Source organism: Lagopus leucura, unplaced genomic scaffold, assembly GCF_019238085.1.
Source record: "Lagopus leucura isolate 7727_CA_CO unplaced genomic scaffold, USGS_WTPT01 Super-Scaffold_100159, whole genome shotgun sequence".
In the NCBI taxonomy this organism is placed as follows: Eukaryota; Metazoa; Chordata; class Aves; order Galliformes; family Phasianidae; genus Lagopus; species Lagopus leucura.
Window position 1 is genome coordinate 18,543,164 of NW_024962335.1, and position 25,425 is coordinate 18,568,588.

Genomic DNA, 25,425 nt, shown 5'->3' on the forward strand with positions numbered 1-25,425 from the left:
AGGATTTGGAAGGATTAGATATGTGAAATGCTAGAGATGATAGTTTCTCCATCAGAATGAAAATAAACATATGGTATAAAGTTTCCAGGCTCGCAGATGTCCCAGGCCTTCAGTTCAGAGGGTTCAATAGAGGCAGAATTTTCCAAAAACTGTTCCCTAGGTTCCCCCTTGCATTTTTATCTGAAGCACCTTAAACCAGAATCTGTCAGAACTAATATACCACATCAGATGAAATGAACTAGTGCAATAAAAACATTTGTATTTAATGTAAACCCATCTCCAGCCCTTGATAATCAAGTCCTGATCCAAAAAAAACCTCCTCCAGTCCCCAAAGGATAAGATTAATCCTTGAGATGGAGGAGTCTTTCACAAGATTATTTGTACAGATGTGTACAAGTCCCATGCAAAAGAAATAAGAAATATATAGGAGTTCAGCACTAATATAAGTTAGCCTATTCAGGCAAAGCCAGCTGAAGTAGCTGCAAGCTTGCTCATTTCCCTTTGTTACCCTCTCCTCCCAAGTCTGCAGTGATGCCGTTTCCCAGTCTGAAAGGCTCTGCTCTTCATTCCACGTTCCTTCTGTTTTCATCACCGATCAAAACATCCCTGGTGTCTGAGAAATGATGGAACTCAGTAATCAACATTTCCCTGCTTTGTGGAGTTTAGTTTATAGTTTGAGGAAACAACTGGGAGCTGTGCTCATGCAGTCTCGTAAGAGAGCAAGGAGAAAAAAGAGAGGAAATCTTGGGATCAGATCCACATCCCATTTTTAGGCTCTTTAACAAAGAGGAAAAACAAACAAACAAACAAACAAAAAATCAGGCACTTTTAAATTTGTATTAAGGTAACGTGTCACTGTATTATAAATGTTCTGCTTATACACACATTAATGATAGCAGTCAAACAAGCTGAAAATGTCTAAAAATCACAGTGTTCGAAAAATCAGGTTTAATAGGGAAAACAGACTGCACTTTTAAAAATATATTTCTCTTTCAGAAAACTTCCCATTACTTGGTCAGAGCCTTAAGCTGAGCTTACTTGCTTTTCTGGGCAAGCCATGCCATGCAACCATAGTTCCAGCCCTATTGCAGCTCACAGCTGTGACAAACCTGATGTTGCTGCCATCAGTAACTGCAGACTCATAGCATCTGGTTTGGAGCTTTTAGTCTCTTACCTTCCTCAAATCTGGCTCTATCAGGTTCAGATAGGGACAAGCAATGAATGTGTTGGAGGTTGTCAGCACGCTATGCCTCATGCTCCTAACATGTCCCAAGTGAAAACTAGAAAACTAGCTGTTCTTGAAAGGCTTTTTGCTGCCCTGATCTTCATTACATTCTACTAAAAGCTCGGCAAGGACCCTGGTGGGGCTGAGCATGCTCCCATGGGCTTCCACAGTGAAAGCAGCAAAGCATTCTAACAAGCGTTTCGTTGTTTCCCTTTATTAAGCAGACAATATTGCATCATGACTGTTCTAATTATTTTAGCTTGTCAAATTGTGTCTTTCTGCCTCTCAGTCATCAGTCAGGTCTGCAGTAAATGAGGGCAAGCATGAGCAGCTTTGTGTTTTAAGTAATATTTAGGCAGACAGCTCCCCCTTTAATCTGAACAGAAGCCAGCTCAGTCCCATCCAATACAGTCAGCCTGGATGGGATACTGAGAAGCAAAGTGAGCACACAGGGATACGCTCCTGTTACACCCAAATAACCTACCGCTAGCTGCAGCTTTGCGATTTAAAGACAGAGATGTTGATCCCACATGTCTTCAATAAGCCTTCATCAGCCTTTCTTCCATGGATGTGAAGAAGATCATTGTCCTAGGAAGCTTCAGCATCCCATGGCATCTTTAAGTGAATCAGATGTCCCTGTCTCACCAGAGCAATGTCAGTGAAAAAGTGGGAGAAAAGTGTTGCCATGCATCACTGAGCACCTTTGGCCATCACTGCTTAGAGCTGCTCACTTGTTAAGCAAACTGTGGCAACAATAAGATGTTTTTTGGTCCAGTGATCAGTCAAATACTTTCTGTGACCACTTGCCTTTTTTCCTTGCTTTGCCCAGAACGTATTTTACTTGCCACATCAGCTTTTAGAAAATATGGCTTTTAAAAAACAACAAAACTAGCTCACTTTGAATTTCAGCAAAGATGAGTAATCGAAAGTGCAGCACAAAATACAGAAATGTCTCTTGGACGTGCCAAGAGGTATATAAACATACACTAAACAGCCTGCTGATTCGTAGCCACACTGCAAAGCAACTGTCCATCCACAACTGGGAATACCAGTAACCCTCCCTAAAACATCACCCTTTGAACTGTAATACTTCTAATGGTAAATTGGTTCGAAAAGAAAGAAGACACATCCAAACTTCTCCTTTCTGCTCTGCTGGGTCATACGCTATTCATGCAGTTTCTAACGAGACAGAAGGCTGACCAGCTCTGCTCAACAAAAAAGCTTTCTTCCATTAGAAGAATGAATTTTATTAAACAGGTGTTGCAAGAAAATCTTTACTAGGTGAGAAATTCTGAAATAATTTACATCTCAAGTACATTCAGTTCTTACTTTCTGAAGACTCTTATACTTCTCTTTCCCAGACACATAGCGAATGTTCTGCTTTTTTCTAGCTTATTTTTGCAATCTAATTCCATATGTATGATATTTTTAAGGAAAAGAACAAAGAACACAGCATATTTTTGTTCAGATGCTGAAACACAGGTATTTGGGCTCAGCTAAACATGAGCCAGCAGTATGCCCAAGTAGCCAAGAAGGCCAGTGGCATCCTGGCTTGTATAAGAAAGTGTAGCCAGCAGGAGCAGGGATGTGATGGTTCCTGCACTCAGATCCAGTGAGGCCACACCTCAGTTCAGTTCAGTTTTGGGCCCCTCAATACAAGAAAGACATTGAGGCCTGGAGTGTGTCCAGGGAAGGATCTGGAACACAGATTTTATGTGGAATGGCTGAGGGAACTGGGATTGTTCAGTCTGGAGAAGAGAAAGCTCAAGGGAAGACCTTATTGCTCTCTACAATGACCTGAAAGGAGGTTGTGCTGAGGTGGGAGTCAGCTTCTTCTCTTGTAACTAGCAGTAGGACTACATGGAATAGCCTGAAGCTGCATGAGGGAAGGTTCAGGTTGGATGTCAGGAAACATTTCATCTTCAAAAGAGTGGTAAGGCATTGGAACAGGCTGCCAGGGAGGTGGCTGAGTCATAGTCTCTCAAGGAGTTCAAGATATGTTTAAATGTTGTACTTAGGGACATGGTTTAGTTTGGAAATATTGGTAGTAGGTGGGCAGCTGGACTAAAATGTCTTTTCCAACCTTGATGATTGTATGTTTCTCAGTTTAAAGCTGAATTAGCAATGGGAACAATGCAATACACATTCTGCCTGATACAGTAGGTACCTGCACATTTAGACCACTGTTACACTCAGTGGTGCCACCTGAGCTGTTACCCACATGTTGTGCTGACATAAGGATTTGTACAGTCACGTACTGAGCCAGACCCGGGCAACAAGAGGGATGATTAGTATGGGTGAACACCAGCATAAACCTTGTGCCTATCTCAATGACTATAGCATTGCACAGGGAGCGAGCAGGAGGCTGGAACGATATTTATTCTTTCTCTTCTCCCACTAGACTCCCAAAGGCACTTGTTTGGAGTCAGTGAAGATTGCCATTGATACCGGTTATCGCCATATCGATGGTGCCTTTGTCTATTACAATGAGCACGAAGTGGGACAAGCCATCCGGGAGAAGATTGCTGAAGGAAAGATCAAGAGAGAAGACATCTTCTATTGTGGCAAGGTTAGAAGTTATGCTCATATTATTCACAATAAGTCTGGGATTTCTGTGAATGGACTTTCTCAAAAACGCCAGTGGTCAACATCCAGTGTATTTCTCGATCCAACATTCTTTGTATTTCTTTCCTCTTTTTACCATGAAGTGATAGCATTTTCAGCATTAGCTTTGCTGTAAAGCACAGTAATCTCTGTTGTCAGTTTAAAGGTGAGTTAGCAATGGGAACAGTGCAGTACGTGTTCTGCCTGGTACTGTAGGTACCTGCAAGTTTAGACCATTGCTACACTCAGTGGTGCTACCTGGGCTGTTACTGTCACACGTGTTGTGCTGGCACAAGCATTTGTATAGTCACATAGTGAGCCAGATCCAGACAATGATCTTGCAAATGAGTTACTTTCTGTTAGAGCAATTCCCCATAAAGATTTGCCCTGAGATTGCACAATGGAAGGGGTGGGAGCCAACATATGCATGCAAGTGTCTATGTACAGGAGAACAGCAAGTGCTTATGTTGATACTGCTGCCAAAGAATTACTAATCAAGCTACACCCTAGTTACTGTATTGTCTGTCATTAAAGACTTCTATGATCATGAATCAACACACTGGGAGAGGTCATCACACTTTGGGTTTACAGTAACAAGACTGGAGTAGTGCATGAGCAAGTTATTGTTTTAAAATCCCAGCTGTAAGAGCAGGTTCTCTACTAGAAGAAAGAAATCCCCTGTCCAATAAAACATACGATAGAAGCTGCTACAAATACATTGACCGGATTATGGGCATAAGAGAAAGCACATTTCTAAAAAAAGATCAGATGACTCCCAGAAAGCCCATGGTTCCTGTCCAGTTTCTAATGGACTTTGTGGCCTCAAGTTCCCCTTCCGGCAATGCTTCTTTGAATATAACAGCCTAATATTTTCCCTTTCTCCCTTCCCAAATAAGACGTAATCCACAGGAGTTACTCAACAGCCTTGGAAATAAATATACAGTTCCTAGAGTGAAAGTTCTGATGGGATAAAAGGCCTGTTTTACTATGAGCAATTTAGTTAAGCTTTATGATCTGGGAAAATAAGCTTTAGATTGTGTAGTTTGCAGACCAAGAGGATTTTCAACAGCTATAGAGCAACTTCCAAGTAAAGCAATTTTCAGTCTGTGAAATATGCAACTTTACTCCTAGTTCCCTGCTCAGCACTACTGGTTATAGTCACAATTTTGCCATCCTAAGAAAAGCTTCAAGTCCTCAGAATTTCCACTTTGATCAGGGTAATCTCTCAGTTTCTCATATGCCAATACATTTATTTCAATCAGTTAAAATATTTTATTTCAACTGTTTTGTAGCATCATTACTGCATATTACCAGTAATATTTCAAATTAAAAAAAAAACCAACAAAATTGGACATGAAGATTAGAACTGAATAACTGCTTTCCCAACTGCTTCCCCTGTCAGCATCTCCAAAAGAGCACCTCTTGGCAAAATTTTATTCTCCAAACTTTATTTATTAAGCCTTTCTATGTTCAGTTGTCTGATCTGATCACTAGATATATTTACCCACTACTTAAACATTGAGCTGTGAAATTTCACCTTCTGTTTCTTGATTATGAGTTCAGTTGTTCCCTAAACTGCAAGTGTCCCGCTAGTATCAAAGTTGCAACTTGCAGTACTGTGGTAGTCAATGCCTGTAGTTCCAGCCTTCCTTGGGACTGTGAGATAGGACACACGGATTTATCTTTCTGTTGTGCCCTGCTTGTGCTTGACAAAATGAGGGTTTAATTTTAGGTGGTCATCTTGATTAGAGCACTTCTATAGCCTTTAAAGTGATCAAAGGCAGAAGTGGAAAATATACTGCAAAAGATGAATCCATCAGTCCAGGATTTTCATAGGTTTCATTGGACATTTTAACAGCCACTCTGAGCCTTCCAGAAAGAGCGGGACTGGATGGCCTTTGTCTAATGAGCTTACATATCTTTAGCTTTGTGTAGCTTATACATCTATGCATTCAACAAATTATAGGCAAATATCAAACCAGTAGATACATCAGACCTTCATAGATAACTGACCAACATTAACTGTTGCATCTTCTGGAAAATGTGGTAATAGAACATTCTTGAAAGTAGTAGGCACAACAAAGGTTGTGTTTGTTTTCAATCTCACTGAATCAGAAGTCCTGGAAATACATACAGAAGACTCTGCACATGCAACTCCTTCATACAGGCCTTCTCTTAAACAAAGATGATGCGAGTCAGAGGCTGGTCAATCATCAGGGACTAACAAGAATGTCTCCACAGAGTGGCACTATTACTGGAATAGTGAGTTGGTGCAACCATGCTGCAACTGCCAGTTGAAATCATCGGCACTTGCACTTGGTTCTCGCTGCTGGCTGGCTGGTCAGGCACAACAGCTCAGCATCCAGAAATTTTAGAGGTTTTCTATCAATTGCCAGCAGCTCTCTTGGCTTATACAGCAAGACCTTTTTTGGTCTCCTCTTTCATCCCAGGATATTTCTTTCATTAAAATAAAAGTAACATTTCCAGGAAATATGGTGTCCTGAAATGCTGAAGCCAGCTGGCAGCTTTGACTTCTCGAATGTCTACATGGGTTCTACTTAGGTAGATAATACAATAACTTGTACAAATCATGAAAACAGTTGTGAAACTCTTAAGTTTCCATGGCATTTGTGTATTAAGGCAATACAAATGTTTGCTATTTCTAAAGACTGTTTCCTTAGAATTTCTGCATTTTTTAAAAGTGATGGATATTCACTGGCATGAACTTAGCTCAACAGCACTGAGCTACTAAGGGCACTAGGAAAAACAGCTCCCAAGCTGTCAATATACCTTCAGTTACTAAATTTCTAAATCAAAGTAACAAAACAAACTAAACATGAAGGGTATAAAGATTCACTTCCTTACATATGTGAAGTTCAAAAGAACGTCTCATTTTACTTGTAAAATGAAAATCAAAGATTGGCAAATGCTTTAATAGCACCCAGACCAAAGGCTTTCAGGAAATCCAGCTTAACAGCTTAAAACTGAGAGCAGGACCTTGAGCCTTGTACTGTGCTACACCTCAACCCATGTAGTCAACACTTCACTGATCTTAAATTCTTCATTTTTTTCAACAGGATCAAGACCCAGTGTGAACTTTGAGGTGTTGGTGTCACTTTGGTGCTTCAGCTTAGGGCAGGAAGATATGCATGCTCTTAGGACAGCTAAGCTTCAAGATAACATTCTTGCCTTTGCCAGCACAACTAAGTAGTTTACACTCTAAGTAAATAATAATTAAAATACTTCAAAACTTACTCAGGCTATGTCTTAACACCTATAATCCTTATCTTGTGAAAACTTCAGTTCAAGTGTTTCATGTTTCAGAAATGGTTTCATTCTACAACTTGGCATGCTGTGACTTCTGCATTGGTAGCAAAATTGGCTAGACAATGACTATACCAACAAACATCAGTTTTTTTCCAGCCAATGAAGGTGCCAAAAATCACAATATGACTCCAAATGTCAGCTTGGTGCGTTGAAAAACAAAAAAAACCCCAAACACCCAACCTTCCCCATCATTCCCCCAATAAAGATAGAATAGCCCAACTTATTCTATGCAACCAGATGGTACTTGTATACCATTGTATGTTAATTTCACTTTTTTGTAGATTTTAGCTTCAGAGAATGGTTCACAAAGAGTTCTTGGTTACTAATTACAATGCTATGGTTCTATTCTTGCAAGAGATTTGCATCAGCAGAGTTCTGTTAGAGGTAGCATTGCAAGCTAATCAACTGAGCACACTCCATAGCAACATCAGGCCATAGCACTGGTTATGATTAAAGAGGTTGCAAAGGCTATCCTTTAACTGATCACACCTGTGTTACGGTAATTAAACAATAATACTTCTTTCAGTGAGGATAGAGGAGTAAGTTTAAACTTTGCTATGTCGGCAGTCACGCAGACTCCACGGCCACAGGAAAAAAACCAAAAGATCCTCTTTGTGCCAGGTGCTTGGCAATTCAATTGCAAGCTCACATGATCTGAGCTTCAGCCTTCAAGCATAAACCTGACCACAGATTTCTTGTGGGAACAAAGTTTTCCAGTGAAAGCATATGCTTGGAAAGCTCATAAAACAAAAGGAATCTGCCTAAGTTCATTGAGCAAGAGTTTGCAATAAACACAACTCTGAATAACCTGTCTTGTAACAAGCAGGTATTTGGTAGCTTTACTGGGTCAGCACACAGACAGTCCTGGGCAAGAATTCCTGTCTTTACTTCTACAAATTCCTGTGGAGTAATATGGGATAAAGCCCCTTGCATTTTTCTTGCAGCAATGTAGACCATGGCATCTTTGTACTGTGTATAATGAGCTCTGTCAGAAGTACAAGAGTGTATGAGATGGAGGGAATTGGCTGGAGGATGCTCGCTGTCACTCATGACACCCTAAACAAAGTCTGTGCTTGTTTCCCCAGCTGTGGAACACCTGCCATCCACCAGAGCTGGTACGTCCCACATTGGAGAAAACCCTGAAGATCCTGCAGCTGGATTATGTCGACCTCTACATTATTGAGCTGCCAATGGCTTTCAAGGTAAAAAGAAAAATTGCCCTACAAAGTACGCGTTTGGCTTGAACCAAGGTTTCCGTCTAGCATCATCCTTGTAGCTTCCAGTCCACATTGAAAATAGCACTTATGCAAGATGATGTTCTTTATACAGTGCCTGCACATATTTCTCTGCATTACCCACACAGAGGGATTTACAGGTGTGTGAGATTCATTACTAACAGCTGTATCATCAAGTCTCTCCACTGAAAGGACAGGACTCCTAACTTAGGTAGAAGACTAATTATGCTGAAGAACTACTTTAGGTGAAGTAACACAGGTATTGTACAAAGCCGTGAGGAGCCAGGAGCAGAGAGTGGGTAGGGAGAAGATGGGGCAAGAGCTGATGTCCCTTACTCTATCTCAAAAATAGAACAGCCTCAGGAGCACTAAAACCAATGATCAAATCATAGCTGTGATCTTAATCTCCTTAAATGTAGTGCTCCTCTCAGACAGCTTGAGTAGGTGACAGTTAACCCCAAATAAGGGTTGTCTATTTCTTGCTCTCAAATGTCTAAAAAGTTAAAGCATCGTATTTCTTCATTCTGCTGGCTCTTGGCAACTTCTTCCTGCAGTCACAAAACCCTTGAAAGTGAGGAACTCACATCAGAGTTGTATGCCTCCCCTGCAACCAGCTCTTGTAAGTCTCCTTGAACTTTCTGGTTTCACAGACAATTTGCTCTAAAATTTTCACGTGCAAGTATATGATATGAAGGTAAATTAAGTAATACTGAAATTAGAAAATTGAGATTCAAAAAACTTTTAGAGATTTTTTAACCAAGTAACTTTTTTTTTTAAAGATACTAAGGCCAGGAAATCACCTACCTAATTGTTTCTGTGGGGGTGTTAAAGTGCTAAATTGGCCATACCTTTTTTTTGCAAGGAAATTAATTACTAAAATCATATTGTACCACAGATTCCAAACTGCCAGAAGCATGAGATAGGAAGCAATTTAGCAATGGAGCAATCACCTTGGACCTGTAAATCCTTTTTCCTGTTAAGACCTCCACATCAGTATTGGACTTACATATCAAAACTTTATTTATCCAGTCCCACGTATGGAATCCTTTTGGGTGCATTTTTAAAAATTTCCCACCACTTGCAATTTCCTGCTTCCCCTTTCTTGTGTTTGTATTCTCTAGTAGTTCACTCTCCCACATAGTGAAGGTCATTGTCTCACAACATAAAGATATAGACAGCTGGCTTTAAAGTAACGTACATCTGACTCCATGAGGCTTGTATCAACAAGCTCTGCTATTAAAAGAGTAGCAGTCCCAGATTTACTCGTGCCCCTTTTGAAGGGAGATTAAAAAAGAAGTCACCTTCTGCTTAAAAAATGCACGTTTTCGTATGCCAGATGTTTCCTTTTTTTGCTACCTCCCTCACAAAATACACCCATCCCAAACACGACACTTGCCTTTGCTGAGGACTGCATAGGTATAACATGCTAATAGACTCCTTCTCTTTCCTGCTCTGCAAAAGCTGACACTTATCTGTCTCCTTAAATGCCTTCTAACAAAACTACTTTCTCCTTGGAATCAGTGAAGAACTTGAGCCAAAACTCATAGTCCCATTCTGAAATCAGAAAGGAAAATGCCTCAACACAGCCAACTGGTGCAAGTTCTCACAGGGACTTTCAGGTAGAAAGGAATTTATTTGCTGAGAGTACCACTCATAGGAAGAAAGCCCCACTATGCCAGTACTTGTAAGTACACCAAGAATGGTATCTGGGAAAACATTAATCACTGAACTATTAACTTTAGCCTGAGTCTCCCTTTTCTTTTTGTTCTCCCCTTTATAGGGATTCTCCATTCAGGACTTCTGTCCTTCCTCCCCTTAGCCCAGCGGTGGTGCTCAGCCCCTCTTCCGTGGTAAGACAGATACCATAGAATCATTAAGACTGGAAAAGACCTCTAAGATCATCTAGTCCAACCCTCCACCTACCACTAATATTTCCCTACGAAACCATGTCCCACACAGTTCTTGAACACCTTGAGGTATGGTGACTCCACCGCCTCCCTGGGCAGCCTGTTCCAATGCATCACCACTCCTTCTGAGAAATTTTTCCCAATCTCCAACCTGAACCTCCACTGGCACACTTAAAGCTGTTACCTCTCACTACATGGGAGAGGAGGCCGACCCCTACCTCACCACAACTTCCTTTCAGGTCACTGTAGAGAGCAATGAAGTCTCCCTTGAGTCCCCTTCTCCGGACTTGAACAACCCCAGTTCCCTCAGCTGCTCCCCATAAGACTTGTGCTCCAGACCCTTCACAGCTTTGTTGCCCTTCTCTGGGGGCACTCCAGCACTCACAGGCTTTCTCCAGGTCATCACATGCCCTCTCCCTCAGCAGCTTGTATCCACTGGGAGGTTTTTCAGATGCCTCTAGTCAGATGGTTAGTAAGCAGGTACCCACACACTAAACAATCTCTAGATCCCTCCCAGCTACCAGAAAAAGAGATATTTTAGCCTTAAATTGAACAAGCTCACTTTAAGTATCTTTTTGTGATTTTAAAATAACAAATCAAAACAGATTAATAGCCTTGCTACTTGACTTTTTATGGCCTTCTGTTTGCACAATATGCATTTACAATTTGTTAGATCGCCTTCTTGAGAAAGCGCATGTGTCAAAGTACATTTTGAGAAGGTGATGGGAGGTGTAGACCTGTCTCCCTACATTTGTGTTGGTGAGAAAATTATTACCATGGGAGGAGGTTTTTCCTCTCAGTTGTTACCAACTGCTGTGCTTTAAATATGCAAATTGTCTGGTAGCTTTTGGGGTGTCCCTGAGTTTGAGAACTAAGTGAGCACTGCAGCACTGCATAGCAGCAGTGGCTGTGTAGTGTTGTCCCAACTGTTTCAATGCTCACATAACAACATGGTAGAAAACCACCTTGTATTCAGTCTAAGCTGTGTGACTGTCTCCAAGACAACTGCAAGAGAAGATGAACATTTGTGCCAATGACTGGTGTTTATAGTCCATAAGAATTCAAGGTGAGAAATGTGCTAAACTGCTGAGGGACTTCAAAGACTTAGCAACCACCATCATGTTACCTGCAAAACACTGTCAGCATGTTATCCCTCCCTATCCATTTACTGTCAGTTCTGTCATTCAGGGACTTGCTTGCTTAAAAAAAAAACATAGCTTGACAGAGGAAGTACTGCCTGGAGACTACTGAGCAGAAACCTTGTGTAAATCCCTGGAAGCAGAAGCAAGAATTTATCCTTGTGAAAATTCAGAGTAGCTGGCACCAAACTCAATCTTCAAGCTACCTTTATCCCAGCTTTGTTGGCTTTTTAGAACACAAGGAATAGAAATAGAGAAAAATGCTGCATGTCTGAACTAGTGTAATTGCTCACTCCTATATGTAATGTAACATTGACTACTATAAAAGAAGAAACATTGAACAGAATTTAATGGATTGAAACAGAGCTATCCCCAGAACTCCATGAAATCCATACGCTGTGCCTGTGTGCCCTGAGCTCATAGTCTCTGAATAGCTTGTTAGAATATCATGGGGATAAATGGCTTGTTCCAAAATACATCAGTGTGGTTTTGTAAATAAATTCTCTCAGTTTCAAATTACAATGACAATTAGTTTTCTTTCTGGTAGAAAAATATTTTCAATAACCACCTGCTTCTTTCTAGGCTAGTTGTTTTTCCAGCAAGCCACAGCAACAAAGGCAATAGGTCCTCTTCAGGGAATTCATTGAGGAAAGCCAGCACATCTGAAGAAGACATGCTCGTGATTGTAATTTGGTGCCTGTAATCTAAGTCTGTGTTTTCCCTAGGCTCACTTGTCCTATGAAATGCCTTGAATTTGAACTCAAGAATCCTTTTCATAAGGAATTATCATTCCAACAGCTTGCATTCAGTCTTTAGAAATGTAGCACATTGCAGTCAGAACAAATGTTAAACATCACTGAAGAGCTTTCACAAAAAAAAAAAAAAAAAAAAAAAAAAAAAAAAAAAAAAAGTGGAATTACATTCAGACAAAAGGGAGGGTGATGTTAATGCATTGCCTGCAATATTAACTGCAGGAAGTAAAAGAAAGCTCATATCATGAGGTATCAGTTCATAATTCATCTCTGAAGTCTTGCTTGTGGAGCACAGAGACAGGAAGAGTTACAAGGAGTGCCCTAGGAAATGCAGATAGTGCACTTAAAAATGTGCAGCATGTACAATAGCTGTGCACTTAGATTGTTATAATAGTAAATAAAATAGTGAAGTAGTAAATTTTGGAAATGATCACTCCAGCTGGAGCTGGACTGAGATGGTGCTCTTCTCAGGCACCCAGGACAAAAAAACAGGATCAGAGGAAGGCTGAGAAGAAAGGAGGGACAGAAAGAAGGGGGAAGGAATACAGACTGGCACTCTAACTTAGCTCTTTGGAAGCATATTCATTCTTTGTTTGCCTTACTGTAAGGGTCAAAAGTTTATTGAAAAATAAGGCCATCCTGGAGTTCCTAAGCATGCATTCATGTGACAGTCCAGAAGTGTATCCAAGGACTGTCTCGCAGTGGAGGATGTGGTAAGCCCAGCATGAATGACCTGTTGAACTTCGGGTGTTTCAGAAAGCTTTCGAGTGTACTTATTTTTGTATGTTTGCTGGTAGAAAGACTGGAAAAAAAAAAATCTTTGCTCTGAGGAGTGAAAGTTTTTCTTTTTTCCTCTCCCCCCCCCCCCCCCTTTTTTTTTTTTTTTTAATAAAAAAAAAAGAAATCTATTTTTACTTTTCAGCCTGGAGATGCAATCTACCCAAGAGATGAAAATGGAAAATTTATCTACCATGAGACAAATTTATGTGCCACGTGGGAGGTAAGCAAACACAATATCTATATATGCTTAAAAAACAGCAACAAAAAAAAAAAAAACAAAACAAAAAAAACACAACAGATCCTCATTCTCAGCTTTACTTGCGGTCTTCATAAGCAGAGCTGAGACATACTGACAGAACAAATGGATCAAGTTCTACTAGCTTCATGGATAAATTTGACTCCTGTTTCTAGAAACAGTGCTTCTTTTCATCATTTAATTATTTTTATAACAAAACAAAATATTATTACGGCATTTGATGTCTGTGCTTCTTTCAGAGAGCACACGTTTACAAGTTGATATACCTGTAGTGTTTTCTCCCCCGCACCCCCCCATTGCCTCTCCTTTTTAATCAGACCTTTACAGCAGCAGAAAGTTGAAGCCCTGAAGGAGTAAGCAACTGGATCTTCCTCAAAAAAGGAAATGTTTTTCCATTAACGTAAACCAAATTTTTCCCTAAAGCTCCTCATTTAGAAGTAATAATAATGTAATAATAATTATATTAATTTAAAAAGTTGCCATCAAAATAAGTTCACTCCCTTGTAAATTTAGTTGTAGGATGAGAACATAAGAATATTCTGCTAAAGAAGCCTGCAGGAAAACAGCATTTCCTCAGAAGACTGCATTCTAAAATTGTTTGTGAGGTGTGTTAGTTAAGATGTCCTACTGCCATTTGGTCTCAGGTTAGGCAGAAAGTGAGATTGGCAATTTCCTCACGTTCCTGCCTTTTGAAGCCTTAAGTAGCCTTTAATTCAGAGCCGAAGATGTTCAACGTTCCTTCCACATCAAGTGAGCTGCAAAAGCATTACTAATTCAGCACAGTTCACACCAAGATAGTCAACATGGCCTATTCCACATTCCACTTCAGTTTGCACTGCCCAGAACTGGATAGTCACATCCCAGTTCAGCTCTACTTGAGGTCTGGTAGATGAAGATACACAGAGAATGGCTGAAATCTTGAGCAAAAGTTCAGAGTAGAAGAGAGCCCAGGACCTTTTTTGGCAGTGAAGATATCCAGGCAGAATCTCACGGAGCTGAGGACTCCCATATTAGCTGTTTATTTCCCCATCTGGGGCTGATGTAATTTCTCTTTTTCACAACTAATTGCTCAAGGCAGCAGCTGTCTGAACACTTTAAGCTGGTGCTTTATTGTAAAGGATATATTGTAGAAGGTCTCTCTTTTAAGCTAGAAGGCTGAGGTAAGAATAGGTAGCGGTGGCTGCTTGCAAATAAGAGCATCAATCTAAATAAACCTGGCTAAACTCAATCCAGATAATTTCAGTCTTTCAGCGTGGTGCCAGCAAGAAAAATGTCTCCAGATGACTGCTGACTTGTCACTGAGTGATATAAAGCATATAGGGCCAACTAGAGGTCGTCAAATACCTGGTGCCTCTTACCTCCCTGCTTTCAACTCCTGTGAGACAGAAAAGAATAACGAAACCTGCAGGAGGGGCAACCAGCTGTGCTGCCTTGAACAGCCCCTAAATCATCTGTAAGCAGTTTCTGAGTTGAATGAAGAAGCATGTGTTCGTATATACAGCATTCATAAAGCTTTTTCAGCTATTAGGATTTGAGACATACAAAATGTAGAATTCCCTTCTCCCACCTTTTCCTCCTACTTTGTATTCCCAAATTAACCTGTCTGATTTCCAAACAAATTCTACCTTCATGGCAAAACATTAGGGTTTGGTCTGGAAAGCAGGTCTACATGAGACGAAAGTTTAGAACAGTGGGATAGCACCAGCCTTCATGGTAACAGAGCTGCTAGCTCTGCTGCTGCAAGTTTTCTGCACTTTCAAGAACGGACTGGCTTCTACCCCTCCAAAACACACGCTTCAAGGAATCAAGCCAGCTTTTGAGACTCCACTAATCTTTGCTGTCTTTGCAGGCTATGGAAGCATGTAAAGACGCAGGCTTGGCAAAGTCTATTGGAGTATCCAATTTCAACCGCAGGCAGCTGGAGATGATCCTGAACAAGCCAGGACTTAAGCACAAGCCTGTCAGCAACCAGGTATGACCTGAAGCCAAGGGCAGCGCCTGCTGTGGTACCAGTGCCCAGTAGGGAAGATAGAGGCAACACAAAGCCTATGCAGCAGGGTGATGCTTTGCCACAGCTGTTGCCCTCTATATAGTCACACTTTCTAGCTTGAAAATTTTACTCATCCTGTGTAAGCTCAAGATAAAACTTGAAGGTACTAGAACAACCACTCTTCACAGTTCCTGTTTCGGGATTATAAAATTCACACTTCTATGTCAAGCTCCACAGCCAGGTTAAATCTCTGCCATGTACTTTACTTTGCATCCAAAACGTTCCTAAGACAAACCATTTGGGGTTAACTAGTCCTCAGTGAAGCCACACTTACCTCAGCTGACACTAAGCCTAAACAACCCTAAATATCAGAAACCCTGGGTCACTCTAATCTTCCCGTGTAACAGCCATTAAATGTAATTTCTTTCTCTCTTCTGCCTTTCCAGTAAGAGTTTCAGTAAGAGTTGGAGAAAAACATGAATTAAAAGGGAAAAAAAAATAAATAAAGCAACCAATTGGAGCTGAATGAGCCTATGAAGGTGATAGGTGATATCCAAGTTAATCACAGTAGTAGGGCTCAGAGCTTGAGGGAGGTGGCAGTGACCCATCCAAATGCTCAATACCTTTGACAGGCATTTGGCAGCTCACTGTATTTTCTAGAAGTCACTGGGAAACTTTTCAGACTCATCTGGCACAGATGAGCATCCACATTAGCAATATCAGAGAAGAGGTCAGAGACCAACTGGGACCAACTTCCTATCCCCAGCACATAGCCGGGAGGGCTGGAATTGGCATAGGGCAGGGCAGTCTGAAAGAGGAGGAAATTCTAGCACTCTTCATTGGTACTAACATTCCCAGTGGCTGCAAAATTCAGTTGCTGTTCACTGAGTGCCCCTAGGACTGCACTGCTGCTTCATGGGGTCAAGAAAAACTGGGCAAAAATATTAAATCCAGATTAAGTCAGGCAGCCAGAAAGCATAGATGTGCCAGCCAGCTCCAGATTGCTTTCAAACAGATGTTTTTCTGTCACCTTGTAGATATTCCTTTCCCAGAGACAGAAAGTACTTCCATAAAATCCCTTCCTGTAAGGGAATTAGGGACAGTATTTGCAATATGAGAGGGCAGAGCTCATAATGACATCATAGCCATTGTGGAAATATCTCACCTTTTGCATATACCTACTCAAGTTTCTACACAGGACAGCTTCTGCCAACACTTACCCTAAAAATGACATCAGATTGGTCATCCTGATAAAACAGAGAACCAATGATCTGACCCATATCAGGTGGGTTGCCTTCTCAGCTTAGTCAGACTCCCTCAGCTCCACCTCCCCACTTATTGCCACAAATGTCCTACAACAAAATTATAATCATAGATGTTGATCTGCTGCCCACCAAAAATAAATAAATAAATAAAATCCATCACCCAGCAGTATATCATTAGTATTGTAATCAAATTCCCATATTCATTAACTTACATATATCCTTTCCTGAAAGCCAAGAAGTCATCTTTAACCTGTAACACTTACAAATACTGCGACACCATCTACTTCCATATCTGGTCTTACTGATTAAACATTCTTTTTATGTTACTTTTGTAGGTTGAATGCCATCCCTATTTCACCCAACCCAAACTCTTAGAATTTTGCAGGCAACATGACATTGTTATTGTTGGATACAGCCCATTGGGAACCTCGAGGGATGAAACATGGTAAGTGCCCATGTTATTCCCAAGTAGCAGGGCCATCATCCTGGAAAGAAATAATAAATCTCCATTGATGGATCTGCGTGAAATGCCTTTTCAGAGTAGTTTTGAACTCAAGTGTCTAAATATTACAGTTGTGAATGTATACTTATAACATTCCCGATGCATGTTGTCATCAAAAGTGCCAGGTGCCTGTATGGGAGGTCTCCATACGACTCCTCTGCCAGAAAGAGGCTGTGGAAGTCTCCACTGAGAAAGTGGAAAATAAGCTTATGTTAGGATATGACATAGGAAGTTTCCTTTGACAACCAAAGCTTCTCCTCCATCCTTCACAGAATTGTCCAAAGGTGCAATATTCTGCCCATGAATGAGTAGATGCCTGTGTGTTTTAATACTAAAAACAGCAAGACTATGTTTTTCCTCAATTCTCTTCCAGGGTAAATGTGTCCTCCCCTCCTTTACTGGAGGATCCCGTGCTGAATGCCATTGGCAAAAAGTACAGTAAGACAGCAGCGCAGGTTGCATTGCGCTTCAGCATCCAGCGAGGGGTGGTGGTCATCCCAAAAAGCTTCAACCCCCAACGCATCAGAGAGAATTTTCAGGTAAATTCACACTCTAATGGTACAGAAAAGAATCCATTTGCTCTGACTTAGTCCCTATGAAAGGCAGTTTTCCCATCTACTTCCATAGATGGAAAACTTGACCAGTGTCTGTTTAATTCTTTTTGACACCATCACTTAATAGCACTATAGTATGATAATAACAGAGCAGAACAGTGAAAGAATTCTGGTACCCACTATTGCACTGAGCAGCACAAGCGAAACAAAGTCACTTGGTAGATCTGTAGCCCAAGAATTGCTGGTTGGAAGTACACAGAGATCACTGGCCTGTTCTGACTTATCCTCAGCTATGGGGTAGCATCACTGGGGAAGGGATGGTGTTGTATATGGGCATGCCAAAAAGGCTTATAACCATACTACTTGAAAACAACCGGCCTGACCCCTCCATCCACTCCAAATAAGTGGGAGTATTTTTTTCTGTGTCCCTTGTACTTCTGAAATCTGGAGCACATTAAATGTTACCTGTGACAAGAAATTGTAACTTATTCTCAACATTTCCTTCCAATAGATCTTTGACTTCTCTCTCACTGAGAAAGAGATGAAAGAAATTGAAGCCCTGAACAAAAATGTTCGTTACGTGGAACTTTTAATGTAAGTCCAGGATAAGTCCAAAATTCTCACCAAACATTCTTGGGTTTTTTTGAGGAAGTGTTTTCTTTTTAAATCTTCTATTAATATTAATTTTTGTACAATCAACCTTGTATTATGATAAAACTCGGAAGTAGGAGCTCTTTAATGCCATCTGAATATGTCTCAGATCATTCACAAAAATAAGCTTGCAACACTTGCTGAAAGCTCAAATTTCAAATGCCCACCTAAAAGATGATATCTGCTTCTGGCTATTCCATCTCTACAACTCCTTGATCACTATGTGTTGTGATGGCTATCTCAGTCAGTCACAAGCTGTAGTATTGACCTTCTTTAACCACCAGTGTGAATATCAGCTCTGATATTCAAACAGGAATACTTTCTTGCCCTTCCCCTCCTTCCCAACTTCTCTCATTGCTCAGCAAGCATTCAAGTATTTAAGTATTATTGCTTATGAATTGTAGCCCTACTGTTTCCAGAGACAATTTATCCTAAAATGATATACAGAAGAATAACTTAAGAGCAATACTATAAAAAGTAAAAATATGCAGTATAGAGCTAGTTTAAGAAGAGCTCTACTCCTTCTCCCTTAGTAGCTTCCCAGGATACCATTAGCCTTCTTGGCCATAAGACCACACCACTGGCTCATGGTCAACCTGCTGTCTAGCAGGATACCCAGGTCATTCTCCACAGAGATCCTTTCAAGCAGATCGGCCCCCACCTGTACTGATGCAGATGGTTATTACTCCCCAGGTGTAGGACTCTAAAATTGCGCTTCTGGAACTTCACAAGGATCCTCTGCCCAACTCTCTAACTTGTCCATGTCTTGCTGAATGGCACACAGCCTTCTGGTTTGTCAGCTATTCCTCCCAGTTTCACATCATCAGCAAACCTGCAGAGTTCACATTCTATCCCTTTATCCTGATCATTGATGAAGATGGTAAACAAGATGGGACCCAGTCCCACCAAGCTCTGCCAGTCAGCCAATTTTCAGTCCATCTCACTGTTCACTCATCTATCCCATACTTCCTAACCTTACCTAGAAGGATGTTATGGGAGACAGAGTCAAAAGCTTTGCTAAAGTCAAGGTACACAACATCCACTGTTCTTCCCTCATCTACCCAGCTGGTCACAGTGTCACAGAAGGCTACCAGAACAGTCAAGCATGATTTCCCCTTGGCAAATCCATGTTAACTACTACTCTTAACCTTTTCCTCTTCCACTTGCTTGGAGATGACATCCAGAATACGTTGTTCTATCACCTTCCCAAGGACAGAAGTGAGGCTGAATCTCCTGTAGTTTCCCAGCTCCCCCTTCTTGCCCCTTTTTTTGCCATATCTTGACTTTCCTCCAGTCTTCAGGCACCTCTCCTTTTCTCTTGTTGAGTTCTATCCTCTTGTACGAAAAGGAGAAAGCCACAAAGCTTGTTTGACTGCTAGACCACTTTCTAATTCATTTCTTGCTGCTTATGATCTAAATCTTAAAATCCAAAAGTAGTTTATCTCCACCTGAAGGTTGCACTGCCCTAGAAGGCTCAGGCTGACCCAGATCTCTTTTGGAGAAAAAGGCCATTAGTTTTACCTTGAGCTTAAGAGTATTCACAATCTGTGACCAAACTATGCTTTCCCTTTTTCAGGGCACTCAGTGTGTAGCCAAACACTAAAAGGATTCATGTTGATATATTTCTCTTGTTAGCCTGGGTTATCTACATCTTGCCACTGTGCTCAAACACTAATAATAACAAAAAGCAGGACAGCAGCATCAATAGCCCTCTAAAATGTTGACTGTTGCTCAAAAGATAGGGAAAATGTTGCAAAGGAACAAATAAACCACTTACTGTGATAAACAAGACAGAAAATATTAACTAAGTTAAAAGCATCATAATAGAGTTCATCTTTCACATCTAAGCTCTGCAATGTGCTCTGAAGCTTTAGTTTCTTGCAACTTAAATTAGCCTCCAATTAATTAGCAGCACTTAGTTCCAAAAAGCTTCTCACAAATGGCCTAGCAAATATTTACGAAAGTTTTGGTATTGGAAATCATTTGATTTTACAAGGCCAGGTTAAGTTAGAACATCATTTAACTTTTGTTAGTGAGAATATACATTAAAAGTAACCCTAGTGCAGAAAGAGCCTTTTCCAGAAGCAAAATTAGAGGAGGTAAATGCCCATGGGAAGAGAACTTACAAGGTCACTAATCTAAAGCTAACAAATGAGATGTTTTGCTTTATTAGACTAAATTTTGTCACAGGAGGCTACTGAGGACGAGGAAAGCAGCATGTGTGGGATAGACACTGGCAACTCTGTTTCACAGAAGTGCCATGTTTGGGGAAAGTGCTACAGTACAGTCTGGCCTCAATCTTAAACTTAAACTTAAATAACTTATTGGAAAAGTAACTTTGCTATGTAAGGAGCAATTAAACCTATATGTACCCAGTAATATGTTCTTGAACTAAAGCATCTGGAATTGATGCTGCAACAGATGACTTACAAGCCTAGACAGATGCCTTATTTCATTCAGAAATAGGTATTTGAGGAGGTCAAACCACCATATAGAAAAAAATTCTGGTTAGCTAGCTTTGTGGAAAGCCTTCCACTGTTGCAACTCAAACACCAGCAAATGGAAAAATACAACTTTCCTGTGACTCTTCCAGTTATCAGCTACCATGTGCAAATCTTTTGTTCTGATAGTGTGAGTAAGCCCATTGGAACAGGATATTACACTAATTGGAATGAGTTAGCAAGTTAGACATCTGAGCAGGGAAGAAAAAAAAAAAAAAGAGATAGGTGTAGTCCAGAAAGTCTTAGTCTGAAATGGTTTCTTCATCCCTGGAGAAATCTAAAAGTATTATTTTGGCAAGATTTTTGTTAATCTATCTGCTGAATCTATTTTGTCCATAGTAGAGACTGAGAGGACATTCTTCCTTACCTTATCTCCTTATCTCCTTTGAGTGAATCATTTTGGTACACAAGAGGACTCTGATCTTTGAACATATGTGATCTGAGTAGAAAGCATTCTCCATAGATGGAAACTAGATATTATGACAGTGGTGGCTGAGAGATTGTCAAATTATGCTGAAATCAAAACATGACAAAGTGGTTTTTTTTTTTTTTTTTTTTTTGAGCCATCTCAATCTGTTAATGTGTAAACAATTCATCTTGGCTGAATATCAGAATGAAATGTTTTGACGCAACCAATTCAAAATGCTTGATGTCTTCCAGTCAGTTAATTCAATATTGTGAAATGTATCCTTCTCAAATTGGAACGATTCACGTATGGGAAAAATGCCAGTATTTGTTGTGCTCTGTTGTAAGGCAAGGCAACCAGCTGCCACGGTGCACCTGACAGAGTTCTTCAAAAATTCTAGGTTTTGCTAGTGGAAAATGTTTGTCAAGCCAGGACTTGTGGTTTAGCACCATCTTCTAAAATAAATAAAAATAAAAAACATTAAAACCCACACTTCCTCACTCAACTACCTCTCTCTTACATTGGCCATTAGCAGACAACCAGTGTTATTTTTCACCTGCACTTTACCCTCAGAACTTACCTCTTGCCTTTTATAATGTTCCTGGACCATGCATCTTCCTTGAGAATGCAGCATTTAAGATGGAGCCTGAAGTGCCTCTACCTTTGCTGCATGCAACCATGAATTTCCCTTTCTTTTCTGAAAGGAGTCATCCCAAAACTTCTTCGTACACTCTGCTACTGGTGCTATTAATCTGGCAGTGCATCTGCACCTCAGCTGAGCTAGTGGGTCTTGAGGAACAGGGACAGCCAGACTTAGTCTGGATATGGGAGCTACTTGAAGAAACAACCAACTAGACCTCGATCTGAAATGTGATTTATAGACCTGAAAAAACAGTCCTTCACTATCCTCTCCTTAAATGCACAGGTGTACTGTCAGCTCTGCAGGGAAGATTATTCAGGGCAGACAGTATCAGAATCACAGAATGGTCTTCCACTAAGGCTTCCTCTCTTCAAGAGAGATAAGAGCTTTGCTCGGCACAGCATGAGTACATCACTGATGTGATATCCCAGGAGACTCACTTGTTCAATCTGACCTCTCCACAGGTGGCGTGACCATCCAGAATATCCCTTCAATGACGAATACTGAAAACAAAGCGTCCAGGCAGGTTCCTAATCCAACATGAGATTTGGCTGAAAGAGACCCAATGTTTGGTGCTTCCTTTTTCTGGGAGACTGTTCAAATCAGCATTAAAACTATGAAATCTACCTCTTGTTGTCTAATCCGTTGCTTTTTTATGCTGAAGAGCAGATCTGTGTAAATTGATGAATGTAGGTTTTTGACCTAAGAGGCTTTAACACCATGAACACTGAATTTGCAATGCTGACAACAAATAAAACTGAGCATCTCTCAAGAACAAACTTATTCATTCAAACCAAAATCTTCATTCAAGGGTACATTCTCCATTAGATGTGAAACAAGAGTTTCTACTTCAGTAGATGTAAAGCACCATCGTATTTTTTCACAGCTCAGGTGAAAGAATCAGGGAGGTAATTGGATTTCAAGTCTGTGTACATGTGAATATAAGTATCCATTCATGCAAGGAATGAAGCATATTTTACCCTGACCAGAGTATTTCCTGACACTTTATTCAACTAGTTCAGGCCCAAACACATAAGCACGTTCATTTCCCTTCTACCTCAGCTGAGGAGCATCACTGAATCACAGACCAGACTGTGTTTTTACATTTGAGCTGCTATGCAAGGATGGTATTGCATAGCATGCTGCTTATGCATCTTACAGCCATCCTGAACCTAGCACTATCATAAATACTTTGCAAGAGCCTTATCTCCTTAAGATAAAAATCCCTGAACCTTCTTTCTTGTTCCATAAACTGTGAATCACAAAATAAAATTTCTACTTTGGAATTCTTGCAGTCCTTTAGCTTTTAAGCAAGAATATTCTGAATTGGTAAACTAAGTTCCAAATGAAGAGAATGTTGTCTTTGTTAAATACCACATTTGACCATGCTTTGAGATCACAGAGAACAAGCTGGTCCAGGAAAGAGGTAGAGATAAGACAGAAGGAAGTAGTCTGAAGCCTAGACATTTCCTTCTATCTTGTCCCTGATTGTAACACATGGACAAAAGCATGGACACCAGCATGACAACAACTAACTCCTACAATACGGAATTCTTTCAGAGCAGCTGTTTGCTACACTAGTTCCCAGAAAGAACAGACAGCTCTTCCAAATGGATCTCGTGCCAGGACAGCCCAACAACTTCAGTGGGTGCCCCTAGAGAAGCCAGACCGCTCATAGGGTGATAGCCTTTACAAATCATTTACAGATCCATTTATAAAGCTGTGACAGCAAAGGCATATTCTGTATGCTTGAAGTTACCCAAGGGCAATTCCCATTTTATTCCATTACATACTTATACCATAGAGAGTGAGAGGATAGATCTAAGGAGGAGAAGGAACAGATACATTCAGTCTTCTGGTGTTACATCATACCCAAGGTCAGGTGGAGCTCTGCAGGATGAACCACCATCACAGTGCAGCTTTGCCACTCACAGGAAGTGAGGGCCTGGTCAAAATCCAAGCAAAAAATGTAGAGTGCCAAAGGGGAACAGGTAAGCATCACACGTAACATTATTCCAGTTGCTTCATTATTAACAGTTACTTCATAAGAACAAACCTTAAATAGAGCTATCAAGGCTCAGCTACCGAACAGTAGCACTGTACAAATTTTTGCACTGTAACTTGACCAGATGCAGGTCTCTGGACACAGCCAGCATTCAGGCCAGCTTTGGCACAGGTCTTGTTTTGTACACTGCAAATGTCAGCCAATGCCCAGCTTAAATGATCATACTGGCTTTTTCTCAGCTATCTGCCCTTCCAGACATCCTCTCCCAAAAGTTAGGCATGACTCTGGGTTCTAACAGAGCTCCTTCATATGACCTTGTAAATGTGAGTAAAGATGGTGATACACTGAAGTCTTTCTAACAGGAAACAGCCCACAATCCAGGTCATCAATCTGTACTGAGTGAACAGGCAGGATGGATGTGAGAGCTTGTCTGGCCCAAGCAGTGCCAGCAAATCCTTTTCCCCTCTGCCTCCCCTGCCTCTATTTTAATAGGGCTCTCCTCCACATTGCCTAGTTTGAATCCAATGACAAATATTCAGCTTCTTCCCAGGGGCACACACTCCCATATTCATTCCCACCGGTTATGAAACTGCTTCTGACGTCTAGCCTAGTTTTTCCCCTTCACTTTGCTCAGTTTCAGACCATTGCTCCCCATTGTTCTCCATCTTACTCTACAAATAAAAGGCTCAAAGGAGGGAAAAATAAACAAGCCTGCAGATGGGGGCTTGGGAAACACATTCCACCAGCCAGTGCACAAAAAGAGAGAGGAAAAAAAAAAAAACAGAAAGAAAAGAGACAAGCCCAGGCTCCAGCCCCACATCCAATCTGCTCCCATCTGGCAAGTTGAGGCATACTGAGCACACTGTGTGGTGTAAATCACATCACTCAGCACTGCCCACTGCTCAGCTCCAACCAGAAAGCCAAGCATGGGGGCCTCAAGCCTCTGCTGCTCTAATAGAAATTGCACATGGCAAGAGTAGATCAAAACTTATACTGGGAAAACTCACTTGCTGTTACCATAAGTAACCTGAATAGTTAGTGACTCTTCCTGTAGCTGCGAAGTGAAATGAAATTCAGGTCAAGGAAGACTAAAACAGGATATATTACATAAAGCTAGAGGAAAACATGAAGGTGGAAAAGAAAGTGACAGGTTGGAATAAGATTCAAAATGTTCATTTCACTTGTGACCTAAACAGAAAACACATTTGCCTTTTAGAGTGGAGTAATCAGCACACAGTTAGGCACTAGCGCAAGTTTTCTATTAATTGTTTCTCAGCAGTGCCATATTTTAGTCCTTCCCAACTTCCTATTCCCCTAGAGCAAAAAACCCAGCTTATAAAGGGCTTTGAGAGTCCAAAAACCAAAAGAGTTTGTTTTAATTTTTTAGTGTCAGACAGACTCCTCAGGGAACCTTAACTCAACATGCATGAGCAATACTCACAACAACACAACACATTGCAAACAAAATGCAAAGCAGAACCAAATGGGGAAAAAAAAAAAAGCAAAGAAAGAGGTGGAAATAAAAACACACGTGTGTACACACATGCAGCAGAGAAGGCACCATTCAATGCTACTCCATTTTTGCTCCGTAAACTGCAAAACTACCTGGATGGAGGCCTCAGATCTGTCCAAATTCACTGAATATAGCAACGGCAAAGTGCTGCTTCAGGACAAATCTGCACACAA

At 40.8% G+C, this 25,425-nt stretch overlaps 1 protein-coding gene across 1 annotated transcript in view; it reads left to right on the forward strand.

Moving 5' to 3' along the window:
- The window catches only part of AKR1D1 (aldo-keto reductase family 1 member D1), a 34,168-nt gene extending 11,808 nt beyond the window's left edge, over nucleotides 1-22,360 (forward strand). The window contains exons 2-9 of the mRNA XM_042889475.1: nucleotides 3,627-3,794; nucleotides 8,242-8,358; nucleotides 13,112-13,189; nucleotides 15,075-15,197; nucleotides 16,816-16,925; nucleotides 17,356-17,521; nucleotides 18,048-18,130; nucleotides 22,199-22,360. Of these exons, the coding sequence (XP_042745409.1) occupies nucleotides 3,627-3,794; nucleotides 8,242-8,358; nucleotides 13,112-13,189; nucleotides 15,075-15,197; nucleotides 16,816-16,925; nucleotides 17,356-17,521; nucleotides 18,048-18,130; nucleotides 22,199-22,241 (888 nt within the window). The 3' untranslated portion in view covers nucleotides 22,242-22,360. The remainder of the gene's footprint in view (nucleotides 1-3,626; nucleotides 3,795-8,241; nucleotides 8,359-13,111; nucleotides 13,190-15,074; nucleotides 15,198-16,815; nucleotides 16,926-17,355; nucleotides 17,522-18,047; nucleotides 18,131-22,198) is intronic.
- Nucleotides 22,361-25,425: the final 3,065 nt, after the last annotated feature.